The following is a 19369-nucleotide window of genomic DNA, read 5'->3' on the forward strand; positions in this document are numbered from 1 at the left end:
GGGTGCTGTTGTGCCTCTACTCACACATGCTTTCAGCAAATACTACACGAGGATGAATAGTCACTTATTTTTGTGGGCTCATCTGTACTGGCCTTTTAACACATGCATTATGCTTTAGACATCACCTTTAACTTTCTTCAAATGTTGAAGCATCTTGTAGTGTGTGCTGGTGAGTTTGAAGAAGTTGCAATGACACAAGGGGTGACATACATTCAACCTTTGTTTATACTGGTTAGTCTCGTTGAGTCATGAGGACTTTTCAAGAGAGACCTGGTTCAGGCAGACAGCATACAGACAATAATTCAACAAATAGCAATTTGACAAGACAAATTTGACGAGGGGACAAGAGCTGGCCCCAGTTTTTCTGTGCTTTAAAATACTATTTTCATGAAAAAGAAATGCTCAAAACATTTAGTATGAAATGGGTATGTTCTTGGAAAACCTTTAAAAGTCCTATTTGTTACTCTGTTCCTCGTTTACGGCCATACCACCCTGAACACGCCCGATCTCGTCTGATCTCGGAAGCTAAGCAGGGTCGGGCCTGGTTAGTACTTGGATGGGAGACCGCCTGGGAATACCAGGTGCCGTAAGCTTTTGTACTTTGCACAACCCTCAGCAGGGGGTGCTGTTGTGCCTCTACTCACACATGCTTTCAGCAAATACTACAAGAGTATGAATACAATCACTTTTTTTATTTGGGCTCATCTGAACTGGCCTTTTAACAGGCTCGTGCACATTGCTGACTTTTGTTCAACCTTCTTGGGTGCTTTAGACAGCACAGCATTTGACTTTCTTCAAATGTTTGTTGTTGAAGCATTTTGTAGTGTGTGCTGGTGAGTTTGAAGAAGCTGCAGACACCAGGGGTGACATACATTCAACCTTGGTTTATACTGGTTAGTCTCGTAGAATCACGAGGACTTATTTTCAACAGAGACCTGGTTTAGACAGATGCATATAAAGTACAGACGACAATAATTCAACAAATGGCAATTTGACGAGACAAATTTGACGAGGGGACAAGAACCGGTCCCAGTTTTCCTGTGTTTGAAAGTACTGTTAACATGAAAAAGAAATCAAGAAAACATTTAGTATAAAACGGGTTTGTTCTTGGAAAACCGTTAGAAGTCCTATTTGTGACTTTATACCACCCTGAACACGCCACCTCCATCATCAGAGTTGTGTGGAGCACCATGGCCTAAGCACCATTACTCTTTTTTCCTACACTTTATTTTTTCTTAGAAGCTTTTGTTGTTATTTTTTCAATTTTTCGTTTGTAAAAATTGAGATTCCCTCAAGTTTTATTACTGTTGGGGAGGTGTTTTTTGTTATGGAAAGCTTATTGAAAACTTGGATGGATCTCTCTGCTACTGACGCAATGGAATGAAACAGGATTACGGAAGTGAAGAACGGACAAGCGAATGTTAAAGGGAAATTTGAGAAAGATAACGCGGTGCATATCGAGATCGAAGGAGAAAAGATTTCTGCTCTGAAACTGAACATTCGGCTTTTGTGTGGATTATTTGCGAATCGATGAATAAAAGAACAAAAGTATGAAGTAACTGAGTAACGTCACGGCAGTGGAGAGACTCCTAGACGGCTTTTAAAATCATCTCATCGAAAATAATGGCAAAAGAACTAACAAATGACGAACTGGTTGTCTCCTTCCTTGGACTCTGCCTACGTCACAGATGAAGAGATTATACAAAACTTCATGGCTGAGGAGTAACGGCTGTGTCACCAATTAAGTGTCTGGTGTGGCCAGGAACAAAGATCAGTGAACAAAGAAAGTCACGTTTACCACGGGACCAGAATATTTTAGAGTAATACACGACAAGCAAGTTGAAGTGTGTCGGATCTGCATTCAGCCAGGTCATGTTCTCAGGGACTGCCCTGAATTTCTCCGCCATTCCTGCGGAGTCCAGAGGCATTATGCAAGAGAATGCTCAAATAAAAAAGTTGGTAAAAATGTAGTTTGTCGTGACATCATGAATGAGTGCAAATGTAATGCAAGTGAGTCGGAAGATCACGATCAGGGTTCTGCTCGGGTGAATGAAGAGGATGGAGGCGGGAGTGACAGTCACATGGAGAGGGAGCTGGAGATGGATGAAGTCGCTAAGGGCACACAGGATGGCCGTAACGGGGGACGGACCAAAAAGAGAGGAAAACCAGACGGCCCACGTAGAGGTCTCTCAGGTGGACATTCCGCCAGGCTCTGCTTCGGGGATTGAGTGTGAGGAGGAGCGGGGAGCAGTCGCTGCTCCTCCTCACATGGTAGAAGCAGAAAAAGCCGCTGACTCTCGGGTCCCATCGCCCAGCCACCTGCCGTCTTTCCAGACTGCTTGAAAACCTGACACAAATTAAAATTAACCCCTGATCTTGATCTTGATCTCGCGACCATTTTGGAAAACGACTCGGTACTTTGATAGCGTCAAAACCGAAAAGAAAAGTAAGAAAACGATGAGAACCTTAAACTCTTATTTTTAAACCTGTTGCTTCTCTCGCCTAATGCCCGTGGGCTCCACGGAGAAGAAAAACAGAACAGTTGTTTTTCAGTTTCTGTCCGTGAGACTGACACATTGTCCAGTTTTAAGACTTTCCTTTTTCATAAATCCTTTAGTTCGTGTCGGCTTGTCATGCTGCTATAGACTTAGACTACAGGACAAGTTGACCTCATTTCTTAAATGAATTGTTAAAATTAAATAGTTTTCATTTGATACTATTTCTATCTTAACATGTGATTCTTGACCTGCCATTGTGTATCTGTTCCTACCAAACCCAGCTGGTCAAAGCGGATGGTCCTCTTGTCCTGAGCCTGGTTCTGCTAAAGGTTTCTTCCTCATGAGGGAGTTTTTCCTTTCCACTGTCACCTTCAAGCTTGATCAAGATGAGGGTTCAAAGCAGTCTGCTCCTCAGATAAATAGTGTTAAATTATTATTTTTATATATAAATGTTTCTGTTCAGTGCCCTGAGACGACCTTTACTGTAACTTGCTGCTGATGTTTTCTGTATTTGTCGATATGCCAGGTAACAACCAACTCCAAAAAGCAAAAATCCTGTTATCATAAATCCAATTATGTACGCATCTTCTGCATCCTCATTGGACAATACGGACAGACACCAACTTCCACTGTCCCCAGGAATCCATTGTATCCAACTGCAAGTGTCCCGTCAGGGCATGAGGGCTCTCCTTCGCCCTGTATTCTCATCGAGAAAATTTTATTAATTGCAAAGAGACCAGCTGACCAGATCCATAATTTACAATTCAGAAGATATGTAAAGAGAGGCTCCGATAGCGTTCACAGGACAAAGAGCAAAGCAGTAGGGAAGCAGGAGCGAGAAGGAAAAGCGTCCGCCATTGTCAACAGCAGACGTTGAAAAAAACACATTAAGGCATTTTAAACCCTTCCCACACTCTTGCAATATTCTAAATGTTTTTAAACGCTCTAAAAGAGCACAGCATGTCATGATCTCCGATCTCTGCCTCCGGCTGCTCTCTACCATCAGCCAGCGCTCTCGGCCACGCCCACTTCTCTACCGCAGAGCGGAGGTATGACACGCTATAGGAGGAAGCTTCTCCTGCAGCTGTGGGCTGCAGGAGGTGTTAATAATTTAAAATAATTAATTTTAATAAAAATTCCACGCCGATTGTGCGGCTCATCCATCAATCAGCCAATTGTGAGTCGTCCACTCTTACTTTGAAAAACTGCAGTAGAGCGACTCTGCGAAAAATGAACCACGAAGTAGCGAGGGACTATTGTATATTAAAATTATTTTTCATCCGTTTAACTCTCCTCCTCTCTCTTAATGCCCATGGACTCCGCAGAGAGGAAAAAAAACACAAGCAGTAGTATTTCAGAAACGATGACATTTGATGTCTACAGGCAACAAAGTGGGAGACGATGACAGAAAACGATGTCAGGTAGTTGGAAAGGAGAAAATGTTTTCTACTTCAGAGTATGGTGCGGTTAGAAAAGCTTTTCTGTTTTTAAGTGCTTTATAAATAAAGTGGTATGGTAGAAATATGGGGTATCTGTGGAGGCCTGCATGCTAGGCTAAGGCTAAACCTGCACTGGTCTGCACTACCGAGCATCTTCCTCGCTAATGTGCGGCCTCTGGTGAATAAACTGGACGAACTTATGAACAGTGGTTTGGACTCACTGACATAAAATTTCAAAACAACTGGTATTTTTACCTTTACCATTTATTGTGTCATTTTAAGAGAAAAGTGTATTTAGGTTCATATCTGCTGAACTTTAAGTTGAGGTCTTAGTTTTTAGGTAGTTCCCTGCGAACATGAATTAGTTTAGTTTAACTCGTGTGAATTTACCTTTGAGCTCATTCTGTTTGATACAAGAAACACTTCAGTGGTTTTCATGGTCTCACAGTGAGACGCTGGCAGGATGTAGAAGCTAAACCATCAAACCGCTGCAGACGCTGTCATCTCCATTAGAGGAAAATTATATTTCTCTTTAAAAATCTGAATTACTGCAGGAAGACTTACTTTAAGTGAATTCAGGACATCCTTGTAAAACAAATTGATGATCTCAATGGATTTTCTTCCTGGTAAAATAAAGGTATTAAAAAAAAAAATATTCAGTTCAGTTTATTTCTAAAGCTCAAAGTCTCAACAGAAGTCGTCTCAGGGACTGAACAGAAACATTCATGTATAAAATAATAATTGATCATTATTTATCTGAGGAGCAGCTCTGAGTTTAACTCCATCACTGAACTCTCATCTTGAACAAGCATGAAGGCGACAGTGGAAAGAAAAACTCCCTCATGAGGAAGAAACCTTTAGCAGAACCAGGATCAGGACAAGAGGACCATCTGCTTCGACCAGCTGGGTTTGGTAGGAATAGATACACAATGGCAGGTCAAGAATCACATGTTAAGATAGAAATAGTATCAAATGAAAACTATTTAATTTTAACAATTAATTTAAGAACATGAGGTCAGTTTGTCCTCTAGTAGTCTAAGTCTATAGCAGCATAACAAGCCAACCCTAACTATAGGATTTATGAAAAAGGAAAGTCTTCAAACTGGACAATGTGTCAGCCTCATGGACAGAAACTGGAAGTTGGTTCCACAAGAGAGGAGCCTGAGAACTGAAAGATCTTCTTCCCATTCTGCTTTTGGAAACTCTAGGAACCACAAGTAAACCTGCAGTCTGAGAGTGAAGTGCTCTGTTAGTAAAATATGGAACAATACGATCTGTAATATAAGATGGAGCTAGGTTGTTGAGAGCTTTGTAGGTTAGAAGTAAGATTTTGAATTCTATTCTGGATTTGACAGGGAGCCAATGGAGAGAAACTAAAACTGGAGAGATATGATCTCTCCCAGTAACTCCAGTTAAGACTCTGGCAGCAGCATGTTGGATCAACTGAAGACGTTTTAAAGAAGTATTTGGACACCCAGGTAATAAACCATTGCAATAGTCCAGTCTAGACGTGACAAATGCATGGACCAGTTTTTCTGCATCGTCTTTAGATCAGATGTTTCTAATGTTAGTGATATTACGCAGGTGGAAGAAGGAGGTTCTAGTAACGTTTTTAATGTGGGGGATAAAAGACATGTCCTGATCAAAAATAACACCAAGATTTTTAACATTAGAGCTGGAGGACAGATTAATGCATCTAAGGAGGGAGAAAGACTGAAACATTCATTCCTAAGGTGCTCAGGTCCAAAAACCAAAACCTCAGTCTTGTCTGTTCAACAGGAGAAAATTAAGGGTCATCCAGGTTTTTATGTCTTTAAGACATGCTTGTAGTCTAAGTAGCTGATTGGATTAATTGGGTTTAATGGACAAATATAATCGTGTGTCATCAGCATAACAATGAAAATTTATCCCATGCTATTAATTAATGTAAGCATATACAAGGTAAAAAGTATTGGTCCTAGCACGGAACCGTGAGGAACTCCATGACTAACTTTGGTGTATGATGATGATTTATTCCGCTTATTCCTACTCCGCTCCTGTTTCCTGGAATATCTTACAAAAAGATTTGAAGCTCTCGACCTTGACCTCTCTAAGTGGCTTTAAGAATCTGTTGGACTCCTGGCAGGGACCAATGCAGACATGTTCCTGTTTTTAGTTTTATACATTTGTCTCGGAATCTAGCAGTTTTTTTGGTTTTGTTACCTTTTTCCTTTTAGCCATCCTATTTGTTAAAAAAAAAACAAAAAAAAAACCTGTAGTATGAGTTTTTATAACTGCTTATTGTTGTTGCTGTTGTCCATTGTTGTCATCTTTCTTTGTTGAAATCAGGTCTCTCTTGTAAATGAGTCCTCGAGGCTCAATGGGATTTACCTGTATAAATAAAGGTTGATTGATTATTATTTACATTTAAAAACTGGAATCTTATCAGATAAATGTGATTTAAACTATTTTAGATCCGTTCCTGTAATTCCAATATCATATTTAAGTCTCTGTAGTAGAATATTATGATCAAATGCAGCACTGAGGTCTAACAGGACCAGTAGAGACACAAGTCCATTGTCTGAGGCCGTGAGAATATCATTAACTTTCACCAGTGCAGATTCAGTGCTGTGGTGAGCTCTAAACACTGACTGAAACTCTTCAGATTATTTCTTTGCAGATGATCAGATTGGGCGGCTGTAGCTGAATGGTTAGAGCAGTCCTCCTTCAATGCGAGAGTTGGGGGTTCGATTCCACCAGCAGTCACATGCCTAAGTGTCTCTGGGCAAGACACTGAACCCCTAAATGCCTCCGATGTGTGTCCCATCAGTGTATGAATGTGATAAAACACTGATTAGTGTTTGTTCAGAAATAGTAGAGTGCTGTATGAATGAGTAAATGAGGGCACAGATTTTAGTGTATATAAGTGCACTTCATTTTCCATTTACTTAACTGACCAGCAACTATTTTTCTAGAATTTTTTTAGATGAAAGTTAGATTAGACATAGGTCTATAATCGACTAGGATTCCTGAGTCAAAGTTATGTTCCTTATGTAAATGTTTAATTACAGCAATCTTAAAATGTTGTGGTACGTAACCATTTTTTAGAGACAAATTAAGCAGATCCAAAATGTGGACATCAATTAGGGGAAATGCATCTTTAAACAGTCTGGTTGGGATGGGATCTAGCAGACATGTGGATGGTTTGGATGAGGTTGTTGTTTTTGGCAATTCAGAGCTCAACAGGACAAAAACTGTCCAAACATAAGTCAGGTTCTAATTACATTTTTAAAGTTGTCTCATCTGACATGGAACCAGAGGCGATAGTAGGAAGGTTGGTTTGAATTTTTTCCCTAATTGAAATAATTGAATTCACAAAGATTCATAAAGAATTCATACATAATTAAGTTATAAATAATTAAACCCAGGAATCACTCGTGTTCTCACCTTTTTCCACACACCAATCTTCCCTTTGCTCTTCATTTGTGCAAGAGTTTGTCACTGTGGAGACTGTTCTGCGCACACAGACTGGAAATGTAAAATAGATACAAGCTGCACGAGAAACTCAAAGGTTGGTTAGTGTGGTTTGGTGATTCAGTTTTCTGAGAAGTCCAAGTGGCTTATTTGAGGTTAACTACATTTGGTTCCTTTAAACCTGCAACTTGACTTTGTCGACCGTGTTGGTCCAACATGTCAGTATCTGATGAACACAAACCATCGTGCGGTCAAACAATCATTTCTGTTCTTCATTTGGTACCACACGTAGAGGTCGCTTAGAAAGCTCCTCCTTTAGTTTCTTCTGCGCTGAAGGACATAAAAGCTGAGCAGAAACAGACTTCTGGACTTCTGACCTGAAAACAGAAGACTTCTCAGACGTCTGGGACAAGACTTCCTCACTCTCATCTTCGCCAGGTAAGCCTTTTTGTTTAATGGTAAGTGAAGCTAGCTCGTGTTTTCTGGACCGGAGATGTATGAGATAATTAAAATAAGAGCTCAAACCTTAAAAATAGATGTCAATTACAGCAGTTCCTCTGAGAAGTTTTCTACAGCTAATATTTTACAAAGAGTCAAATATTTCACGGCTGTCATCTTTCAGTGCCACAGATCATTTTGACGTTAAGCTGGTCGTAGTTTGAAACTCCAGAACCAGTCGTTTCTTCTCGGGTAATTTAAAGGGCGGCGGTGATGACAGTCGTGTACGACTGAGCGGGATTTAACACAGAGTTGTGTATTTGTGTCGCTAATCCGGACCCTCGTGAACGGTTCCACGCACACGTCGGGACGTGGCAAAACAGATTTTTATTTTTAATTTGACGCAAAACATTTTCAGTCCACAGTATCAAAGTACAAAGTACAGAAACTCCCAAATACACATAGATATTACTCCATTTGGTATTCTGAACCCTTTAAGCGAGAAAGTTCAGTAAATTAAAAGTTGTGTGTTGGACAAAAACACATTCTGACCCCACCTGTTCCAGCGGGGGACAACAGCAGATTGTTTGAGATGTGAGAGTTCATAAAGGATTTAAAACCTTATGTTCGTGTTTACACAGGACCCTGAACCAGTTTGACACATGTTCAGACCAGCTGAAAACAAGGTAAGGACCTGATTTGGACTCAGGATCGGACATTTATTTATTTAAAACAGACAAATCTGGTTTTTAATGAGGGAGTCATTTAAATATTTGTATATATTTGGGGAATAATTTCAACTTTAAACTTCTCATTAGGACACGATGAGGATCCTGCTGTTCTGCTCATGGCTAATTCTACTTGGTGCCTTGGAGGAACCAAGCTGGTCCGAACCAGCAGGACAACCATGTGTAAATGCAACTTACGACGACTTCAGAAAGCGGCACATAGCTCCAAGCATGACGGCCCAAAAATGTGACTCGGAGATCAAACGGAAACGGATCTACGATCCAAACAACAGCTGCAAGCCGATCAACACGTTCATCCTCGCCAGTGCAAAGAAGGTCAAAGCCATTTGTAAAGGTCAAGACAAAACCAATACAAACTCTGAACTGACTATTAGTAAAGAGAAGTTCAAAATCGTTGTGTGTAAACTTAAAAACAATGTGAAGAAACCCAGGTGTGCGTATCGCGGGAAGCTTCTGACCAACAAATTGGTCGAAGTGGGTTGTAGAGGAGGTTTACCTGTGCACTATGAGAAGCACCTTGAGAGCTTTGATCGTTCTCCACAGCTGAGAATATGACTCGAATACATCACGCAGCATTTACAAACATGAGTGTCTGTTCAAACTTGTTTTGGCAGATCTCTGCTCGACTTTGATAATTCAGCATAACTTGTGTGGTGCATTTATGGCTTTACCACAAAATTCAAAGAATAAACCTGCTTTTGCAACATAAAAACCATCTCGGAAAGTTTTATTTCTTTGTTTATTCATCCTTTCTTTATACAGGTTAGTCCCATTGAGTCACGAGGACTCATTTACAAGAGAGACCTGGATTTCAACGAAGAGTGAGAGAGCAGTGACTTAGATCATCTAGTTGATCATCTTACAACTTCAATGCAAACTTCACTTGATAAAATTGCTCCACTGAAAAAGAAAGTAATCAATCAGAGGAAACTGGCTCCTTGGTTCAAATCTGAGTTGCATACTTTGAAGCAGAAATCTAAAAACCAGGAGAGAAAATGGTGCTCTAATAACATGAAATAATTTTATTGAACTTGAAAGATAGTCTGCTAACTTATAAGAAAGCTCTCCATAAAGCTAGACCTTTTATATTACTCATCTTTAATAGAGGAGAATAAAAATAACCCTAGGTTTCTGCTTAGTTTTATTGCTAGACTAATTAAAAGTCCCATTTCTGTTGGACCATGTATCCCTACAACTATAAGTAGTGATGACTTCATGAGATTCTTTATAAATAAAATTATTTCAATTAGAGAGAAAAGTCAAATCCTTCCTACTGCTGCCCCTGGTTCCATGTCAGATGATGCAGCTTTAGATATATTACTGGAACATGGTTTGTGTTTGGACAGTTTTTGTCCTGTTGAGCGCTGAATTGTCAAATATAATAACCTCATCCAAACCATCCACATGCCTGCTAGATCCCATCCCAACCAGACTGTTTAAAGAGGTATTTCCACTAATTAATGTCCACATTTTGGATCTACTTAATTTGTCTTTAATGAATGGTTGCGTACAACAGCGCTTTAAGGTTGCTGTAATTAAACCTTTAAGAAGTCTGATCTTGATTCAGACATTCTTGCCAACTATAGACCTATATCTAATCTAACTTTAATCTAAAAAATTCTAGAGAAAATAGTTGGTCAGTTATGTGATCATCTGCAAAGAAATTCATACAGCTCTCTACTATTTCTGTACAAAGACTAATCAGTGCTTTATCACATTCATACACCGATGGGACACATATCGGAGGCATTTAGGGGTTCAGTGTCTTACCCAGGGACTCTTCGGCATGTGACTGCTGGTGGAATCAAACCCCCAACTCTCGAATTGAAGGACAACTGCTCTAACCATTCAGCCACAGCCACCCAATCTGATCATCTGCAAAGAAATAATCTGTTGGAAGAGTTTCAGTCAGTGTTTAGAGCTCACCACATGCACTGAATCTGCACTGGTGAAACTCACTAATGATATTCTCACGGCCTCAGACAATGGACTTGTGTCTATACTGGTCCTGTTAGACCTCAGTGCTGCATTTGATACAATTGATCATAATATTTTACTACAGAGGCTTGAATATGATATTGGGATTACAGGAACAGCTCTAAATTGGTTTAAATCACATTTATCTGATAGATTCCAGTTTGTACAAACCGGATTCCAAAAAAGTTGGGACACTAAACAAATTGTGAATAAAAACTGAATGCAATGATGTGGAGATGGCAAATGTCAATATTTTATTCGTAATATAACATAGATGACAGATCAAAAGTTTAATCTGAGCAAATGTAACATTTTAAAGGAAAAATATGTTGATTCAAAATTTCACAGTGTCAACAAATCCCAAAAAAGTTGGGACAAGTAGCAATAAGCGGCTGGAAAAAGGAAATTGAGCATATAACGAACAGCTGGAAGACCAATTAACACTAATTAGGTCAACTGACAACATGGTTGGGTATAAAAAGAGCTTCTCAGAGTGTCAGAGTCTCTCAGAAGCCAAGATGGTAAGAGGATCACCAATTCCACCATTGTTGCGCAGAAAGATAGTGCAGCAATACCAGAATGGTGTTACCCAGCGTAAAATAGCAAAGACTTTTAAGTTATCATCATCAACCGTGCATAACATCATCAAAAGATTCAGAGAATCTGGAACAATCGCTGTGCGTAAGGGTCAAGGCCGTAAAACTCTACTGGATGCTCGTGATCTCCGGGCCCTTAAACGTCACTGCACCTCAAACAGGAATGCCACTGTCAAGGAAATAACAGAATGGGCTCAGGAATACTTCCAGAAAGCATTGTCAGTGAACACAATCCACCGTGCCATCCGCCGTTGCCAGCTGAAACTCTACAGTGCAAAGAGGAAGCCATTTCTAAGCAAGCTCCACAAGCTCAGACGTTTGCACTGGGCCAGGGGTCATTTAAAATGGAGTGTGGCAAAATGGAAGACTGTTCTGTGGTCAGATGAGTCACGATTTGAAGTTCTTTATGGAACACTGGGACGCCATGTCATCCGGACCAGAGAGGACAAGGATAGCCCAAGTTATCAACGCTCCGTTCAGAAGCCTGCATCACTGATGGTATGGGGTTGCATGAGCGCTTGTGGCATGGGCAGCTTGCATGTCTGGAAAGGCACCATTAATGCAGAGAACTATGTTCAGGTTCTAGAACAACATGTGCTCCCATCTAGATGTCATCTCTTTCAGGGAAGACCCTGCATTTTTCAACACGATAATGCCAGACCACATTCTGCAGCAATCACAACATCATGGCTACGTAGGAGAAGGATCCGGGTACTGAAATGGCCAGCCTGCAGTCCAGATCTTTCACCTATAGAGAACATTTGGTGCATCATAAAGAGGAAGGTGCCACAAAGAAGGCCCAAGACGATTGAACAGTTAGAGGCCTGTATTAGACATGAATGGGAGAGCATTCCTATTTCTAAACTGGAGAAACTGGTCTCCTCTGTCCCCAGACGTCTGTTGAGTGTTGTAAGAAGAAGGGGGGATGCCACACAGTGGTAAAAATGGACTTGTCCCAACTTTTTTGGGATTTGTTGACGCCATGAAATTTGGAAACAACAGATTTTTCCCTTAAAATGAAACATTCTCTCAGTTTAAACTTTTGATCTGTGATTTGTGTTCTATTCTGAATAAAATATTAGATCATTAGATATTAGATATCATTATATTCAGTTTTTATTCACAATTTGTTTAATCTGTGTGTATATATATACATATATATATTTATATATATAATAAAAGTTTCAAATGTATATTTTTAAATATCAACCCAAACTTCATTGTATTAGTTTGTTTTTTCTCATCTGAAATGAAATTTAAAATAAAATATAAATACTTGGATTTGACAAACGGCCGCATGGCTCGGTCAGTTTGTCACTCGATGTCAGAAATAAATAAAATGATGTCAAAGAGTAAAATAGTTTATTGTTTGAGTAAAGATGAACAGAAGGCACACAGACAGTATCTGAGGGTCAAGGTTACACCGGTGTCGGCCATCTTGCTCCCGCAGGACTTCCTGCCGACGCGACACACGAGCGAGCCGTTAGCAAAAATAGATCCATATAGAATTATACATTTCCTCTACGAAGCAAACAAACTTTACAAAATGCAGAAACTATCCGGCCGTCCATGCTTGTTACAGAATCAAAAAATACTTTTTATTTTAAATCGTTATACCAAAACATACAAGTCCATAAAAAGCCAAAAATATCAGCTTTGAAACGAGGAGCAGGACACGACGGACAGCTGTTCATCCAGATGTTGCAGGGGTCAAAGGTCAGAAAAACGTTTGTTTTCAGGGCGCCGTGGCTGTGAGATAGTTTTTGGTTGCAAAACAGATCCCAGAGTTTACAAACGCGACGACTACAGCGATGGCCATGCTACGGAGCTACCACGACAGGAAACGACTAGCGTGACCGCCAAAATAAAAGGATAACTGAAAAAATAAAATACTGTCACAAACCGGACAAACTGTCGTGTTTGAAAAAGAACTAATTGTACAACTGAAATGTCAGATTTTAATGGTTTAAATCTTCTTGAATAAAAGTGTATGTTGTATTTTAGCTTTATTTTGTTAATAATAATAATAATAATTTGCCCTTTTTTATTTGAACAAAATTACAACTTTAAATCCAAACCACGATTTTCTGGTCGTGAATTGTCTAATTATTTTATTTGGAAAATTTATAGTTAGATTTTTGTCTCAATCGTACCTTTTTGTAAATATTTTAAGCGAAATTGAAAATTAATTTATAAATTTGGACTTTTTTTTCTTTAAAACTGTTAAATCTGGATGTGAACTCATTTAAATGAGTGAAACAAGTTTTGGAGAAAGAAAAGTGTTTTTCTCTGGAGGAAGTTTAACAGTCTTTAAAAAAACAAAACGTGTTTCAGCATTTCCAGGCTCCGCCCCCTGCGGGTCAGTACGGGTAGCTGTCAGGGAACCCCAGGCCCCGGACGCATTGCTCCGCCCCCTCCACCAAGTAAGGCCCCTCCTCCTCATATCCGGGCAGGGGGAAGCCGTCGTCCTCGCTGGGGGGTAGGACGGCGTCCAAGTCCACCTTCAGACTCGGCCTCTGGTTCTCCGGGAACGCCATGGAGAACAGAGCGTCGGGGTTGCACACGAACTTGTAGACGTACCGTTCTCCGGCCACCTGCGGGACCGACAGAAGGAAACGACACGAACGTTTGAGCCCGTTTCATCATTTTATTCACGTTTAAAACACGACAAACTCCAGCGCTTCAAGCAGAAAGAAAATACACTTACATGAAACAAATTCAGGATAAAATATAGAGCCACGTTATTCACCCGTCCAACTTTCATACAGAAATCTATACAATGACCATGGTCTAACTTTGACCTTGACCGATGACCTTGATTTTAGAGATGGGGCGACAGAAAGTGTGACGATGTTTCCAGTGAGGCAGATAAGTATCGGGTTTCAGTGAATTATCTCGAGTGGATCAGAAGTTACGGCCACATGCTTTTGACCTTGACTGATGACCTTGAAGCTAGGGTGATTAAAAGTGTATGTGACGATGCTTCAAGCAATGGTGTATTGGGTTTTATTAAATTATTTTGAGTGGATCAGAAGTTATAACCCCTTTTAACCTTTAACCTTTGACCTTGATTTATGACCTTGACTTCAGAGCTGGGATGATCCGTGATTCCAGTGAAGCAGACGTGTATCGGGTTTCATTAAATTATCAAGCAGATCTGAAGTTATGGCCCGAGCGAGTTTAAGCTTTGACCTTGACTGATGACCTTGAAGCTGGGGCAATTAAAAGTATGCATAATGATGTTTCGGGTGATGTGATGACATGTTTTAAGTTTCGTTAAATTATCTTGAGCAGATCAGAAGTTATGGCCCTGTGTTTAACCTTTGACCTTGATTTATGACCTTGACTTCAAAGCTGTGGTGATCGAGCGTGATTCCAGTGATGAGTATCAGATTAAATTAAATTAAAGAGCAAATCAGAAGTTCTGGCCCAAGCGCGTTTAAGCTTTGACCTTGACTGTTGACCTTGAAACTGGGGTGATGCGACACGCCGTCTGGCGCCGATGCAGAAGTAAAGGACTGGAGCGGAGAAATGCTACATTTTGCAGCTCTCAGAGGATGCGTTGGGGGCGACTCTCAGCTACTACCACTCCATGTTTCTCCACAACGGACCACGTGACTTTTCTGTGTTTACTCATGTGGACTAGGTGCGGCGGCCATTTTGAAACGCCTCAACTGGAGCTGTATTCGTACATTTGAAATATTGTCCCCGATACAAGCGGCTCATGAGATATTTTGCTGACACACGGCTGACCGTGAAGGAGGAAGAAAGCGGGACTCGCCTTTACCTTCTGCATGATGCCCTTCTCGTAGTAGTACCGCAGCGAGCGGCTCAGCTTGTCGTAGTTCATGGCCGGTCGGTTTTTCTGGATCCCCCAGAGCCGAGCCACCTGCAGAACCAGAACCAGAACAGTCAGAACGTGTCCCCACAAGGTTTCAGGTAGAGGACGGTGGGCGGTGGAAGCGTCACCTCCTCCGGGTCGATCAGCTTGAACTCCATGTTGCGTCCGGTCCACACGATCAGGTGTCGGTTGTTCGGGTTGTCGAGCAGCGTGAGCAGGAACTGCCAGAGCTGCAGGGAGCCGCGGCGCTGGTACGGCAAGCCCTCCTGCTTCACTTTACCTGCCGAAATACAAATGGCTTTAGCTGTTTAGAGTCGTATAAATGTTTTACTTTATTTACAAATATTCTCACAGTCTCTTCAAACACTCTGCTGCAACAATCTGCCAGTCTTCGGCTTCTTATGCTACTTTCAGTTGAAAGTTAGGGTTCTGCTACTGTTAGCTTTTAGCTAGCCTTTTGCTACTTTTAGCTATAGCGCTATTATTTTTGCATACCACTCCCTTTTTGTTTTACCTACTGTTTTGATACTTTTAGTTGACAGTTCTGCTACTGTTAGCTTTTAGCTAACCTTTTGCTGTTTTTTAGCTACCATTTTGTTACTTTTAGCTAAGGCTCTAGTAATTTAGCGACCACTCATTTGTTTTGTTTTACCTACTGTTCTGCTACTTCAGTTTGTATTCGGCCACATTTAGCTTTTTAACTAGTCTCGTCTACTTAGCTATTTTTGCTTTTAGCTACTGCTGTGGCATTTTTAGTTTACATTCTGCAGCTTTTAGCTACCTTTCTGCTATTTTAGATACTATTTTGCAGTTTTTGCTTTTAACTACCATTCTGCTTCAGCTACTGCTTTGGTACTTTTAGCTACCTTTCTGTTATTTTAGGTCCCATTTTACTTTTTTTTTTTTTTGGAGCTATTACCTACCATTCCATTTTTGTTTTTAGCTCCTGTTCTGCTACTTTTAGCTTGCCTTCTGATACTTTAAGCTTTTTGCTAACATTTTGTGATGTTTGGCATTTACCCAGCATTTTGCTACTTCAAGCTAACATTTAGCCTCATTTGATTTTTGGCTATTCATCTACTATTTGCAACTCCTATGACACTTTTGGCTGCAGTTCTATATTTTGCTTTTAGCTACTTTTAGTTAACATTCTGCTAACTTAAGCTAAATCATCACTTTGACTTTCAGCTAGCTTTTTCCTTCTTTTAGCAACCGTTGTGATATTTTTTGCTTTTAGCTACCATTTTCCTATCATTCGAGTTTTTTCTTGCAGCTACTGCTCTGGTACCTTTAGCTTATATATTGCTGGTTTTAGCTCTTCTGCCACTACTGGCTACCATTATGTTTTTGGCTTTTAGCCATCATTTTGCTATTTTTCTGCTACTTTTAGCTTAAACGACCCAGCTTCAGCTTCTTGATGAAACTTCAGCTACTTTTCAGCGTGCAGCTTTGATTCTGTGGTTTTGGGGAGGATCCCAGTGTCTCACCTTCCATCCGTTCTGGAACAACGCAGGTGTCATCGAAGAACAAACGAGGCTCTCTGTCGTAGCCGAACCCTGTGGAGGGAAACGTTCGGTTCAGGACGGGCATGTGGGCAAAGCTGTAGAAACCAGGATGATAAAACTCACCAGCACTGTTCTTCTGGAACAGCGCTGAAGATTTGCTGAATGACGACTGGCAGGTTTGAACCTCTGGAAAACAAGATTGGAGACGTGACTCTCGTTTCCTTCGGCTACTTTGACGAGCCAAAGCCGTGGTAAAATCTTGCTCACCTGGTTCAAAACCGAAGTCTCTTGGCTCCTGTTTAATTTTGACATGGTTAAAAGTTGTCTGTGGCTGTGGTGGACCTGGAGGTCCCGTGGCCTGGTACCGAGGGTCCACCGGCTCCTGTTTGAAACTGCGGACAGCGTGGGGGACGAGGGGCTCCGACAGGTGGCGCTGGTACAGAGGGCGGCCGTCACAAGCCGAAGGGTGGTACGCCGTGTTCGTGGCTTTCTCCTGAGGCAGGAAGGGCAGGCAGGGATCTGAGAGCTGCCGTTGGAACCTGGGGGGGGGGGGGAGAAGAGGTTTCAAGCTCAAACACGCAGGTAAGAACAGCTGAAGGACCTCGGTGGACCTCGGTACACAGAACTCACCGTTGCTCTGCGCTGTAGGAGGCACCTGAGCAGCTGGTGGGGGCTCGAGGCAAAGCGAATGACTGGTTCTCCTGTGGTACGGTGGGGCAGCGGAAGGGGCTGGCGGCCGCAGCCGGGCTGGTGAGCTGAGAGGGGGGTGGCTGTAGCTGCCTCTGTAAGGGTGGGGGTCCGGCAGGGTGTATGGAGCGGCGCTGTGTTCCAGGGGTGGAGGCTGGAGCTGGCTTGTTTTCACAGGCACTGAGGACAGAACAAGGAGGAGCGATGAGCTAAAGAAGCTCCGTTACTGCAGAAAAGCTCACGTTCTTTAGCGTCGACCTCCAGTACCTGTAGCTGTAAAGGCACGTGTCAGTCTGAGGCGTTGCACACGGGGACAAGTGTTTGGACGAACCGGGCTCCCGCTTCACTTTGCTGACCGGCGGTCCGTGAAACATCACTGCAACACAGAAACTTGTTTCACAGAAAGTGGCCTCAGTGACGGCTTGGCTGCACAAAAATGGCTAAAACTCAGAACACTCAGCTAAAATGTGAGTGGTTGTAGCTGAAAGTCATCCCTCCTTTATGTTCTGCTGGTTCTGGACTCAGGTCTCTGGGGCAGCATCTTGAGCAGGGAGGTCCAGACATCTCTCTCCACAGCCTCTTCCAGCTCTTCTGGGAGGACTCCAAGGTGTTCCCAGACCAACTGAGAGACATAGACTTTACAGCGTGTCCTGACTCTTCCCCGGGGTCTCCTCCCAGTCGGACATACCCGAAGTTCCTCCCTGGGAAAGCGCCCAGGATCCATCCTTACCAGATGCCCGAACCATCTCAGCTGGCTCCTCTGGATGTGGAGGAGCAGTGGTTCTACTCTGAGTCTCTCCTGATAACTGAACTTCTCACCCTGTCTCTGAGAGTCCAGCTCTGCAGAGGAAACTCATTTCAACCTCCTGGATCCACGATCTCATTCTTTCAGTCTCTACCAGAGTTCATGAGCAGAGGTGAGGGGAGGAACGTAGACCGACCAGTAAACCGAGAACTTTGTCTTACAGCTCAGCTCCCTCTTCACCACAACGGACCGGCACAGAGTCCACAACACTGCAGATGCTACACCTAGCAGTCATCCTCAACTTAAACTCCGAGCACGAACTGAAGGGCTTTGTTAAAAACGTTGGTGTACAATCCTTCAACGATTGTTTCCTTAAAGATTGTTTTTATTATTTACTCCGAGTGTGCCGAGGCTTAAAAAATAAACCTTTTTGTTTGAAACTGATCCAAAATAAGGAAAACACAGGTTGTAAAAGCTGCCGTCAACCGTGGTGCGATGTCTTCAGTCAACAAGTTTCTACCTTTCGGTCTCTTTTTCCATGTTTGCCCTAAATAAGGACTCCTATCTGATCTCACCTTTCCTGGAAACCGTCTGTTCGCCAGCGGGCCACCAGCGTTTCCATCGGTGACGCATTCAGTCAGCTTTACGACCCAAACCCAGAGCCGTCATTAAGAAGGCCGTAAACACTCGACGTGTTTGTCAGCTGGACTTAACGTCCTGTTTTGACTCGGTGCTTATCTGAGGTCCACTTCCTGTCTGCAACGCTGCGGTCATTCATTCGGCAAAGACTCAAAGCGTGCCACGTTAAACACAAACACTTTTACAGCAGATCCACGATGAGTGACAGAATCTTCAACCCATTTTCTTAAGTATTTTCTTGGTTTGTTTTAGATTTTAATCACCTAACATTTTTAAAACATTACATAGATTATTATTGTGCAAGTGGATCCAGTGTTAACGCTACTGGATTTTTAAAATTTAACTATTACATGCAACATGCAACTACTTCTGCTCTTACAATAAAACGTTCAGGTCAGTCAGGAGATGGCTCTTCAGACTTTTTTAAATTTTATTTTCATACATATAAAAAATCCCTATGACAAAACTCTAAGATCTCAAATTCTTTCAAAAACTTGGCATACTTTAGTTAAAACTACAACTGCTAACGCTACTACTGCTAATTATGCTACTGGTAATGCTAGTTCTGAAACTGCTAATGCTAGATCTATTAACACTTATTTTACATATGCAAATGCTAGTTCTGCTAATGCTAATTGTATAATTGGTGATGCTAATACTGCTAATGCTAGTTCTACTGTTGCTAATGCTAATTCTACCGCTGCTCATTATAATACTGCTAATGCTAATTCTACAACTGCTAATGTTCTACTGTCGCTAATGCTAATTCTACCGCTGCTCATTATAATATTGCTAATGCTAA

General features: G+C 41.6%; 1 protein-coding gene and 1 non-coding gene across 3 annotated transcripts in view; one reads left to right on the top strand and one right to left on the bottom strand.

Annotated features, from left to right (window-relative positions):
• The first annotated feature begins 474 nt into the window (after positions 1 to 474).
• On the top strand, positions 475 to 593 carry LOC119429110. Its single transcript, XR_005187731.1, has one exon. It is a non-coding gene; the product is annotated as a 5S ribosomal RNA (ribosomal RNA).
• Positions 594 to 12502: 11909 nt separating this feature from the next.
• LOC119428812 (ETS translocation variant 5) overlaps positions 12503 to 19369 on the bottom strand; it is a 13841-nt gene continuing 6974 nt past the window's right edge. Inside the window, exons 6-13 of one of the 2 annotated variants that reach the window (XM_037696500.1) lie at positions 17451 to 17559; positions 17127 to 17363; positions 16764 to 17035; positions 16620 to 16682; positions 16479 to 16547; positions 15120 to 15271; positions 14938 to 15039; positions 12503 to 13744 (exon numbers count right to left, since the gene is read on the bottom strand). In XM_037696500.1, the coding sequence (XP_037552428.1) occupies positions 13511 to 13744; positions 14938 to 15039; positions 15120 to 15271; positions 16479 to 16547; positions 16620 to 16682; positions 16764 to 17035; positions 17127 to 17363; positions 17451 to 17559 (1238 nt within the window). In that variant the 3' untranslated portion in view covers positions 12503 to 13510. Of the gene's footprint in view, positions 13745 to 14931; positions 15040 to 15119; positions 15272 to 16478; positions 16548 to 16619; positions 16683 to 16763; positions 17036 to 17126; positions 17364 to 17450; positions 17560 to 19369 lie in introns of both variants that reach the window. The other variant, XM_037696499.1, reaches the window with a different exon arrangement.

The sequence above is a fragment of the Nematolebias whitei genome, chromosome 23 (genome assembly GCF_014905685.2).
Source record: "Nematolebias whitei isolate Nwh7 chromosome 23, NemWhi1, whole genome shotgun sequence".
In the NCBI taxonomy this organism is placed as follows: domain Eukaryota; kingdom Metazoa; phylum Chordata; class Actinopteri; order Cyprinodontiformes; family Rivulidae; genus Nematolebias; species Nematolebias whitei.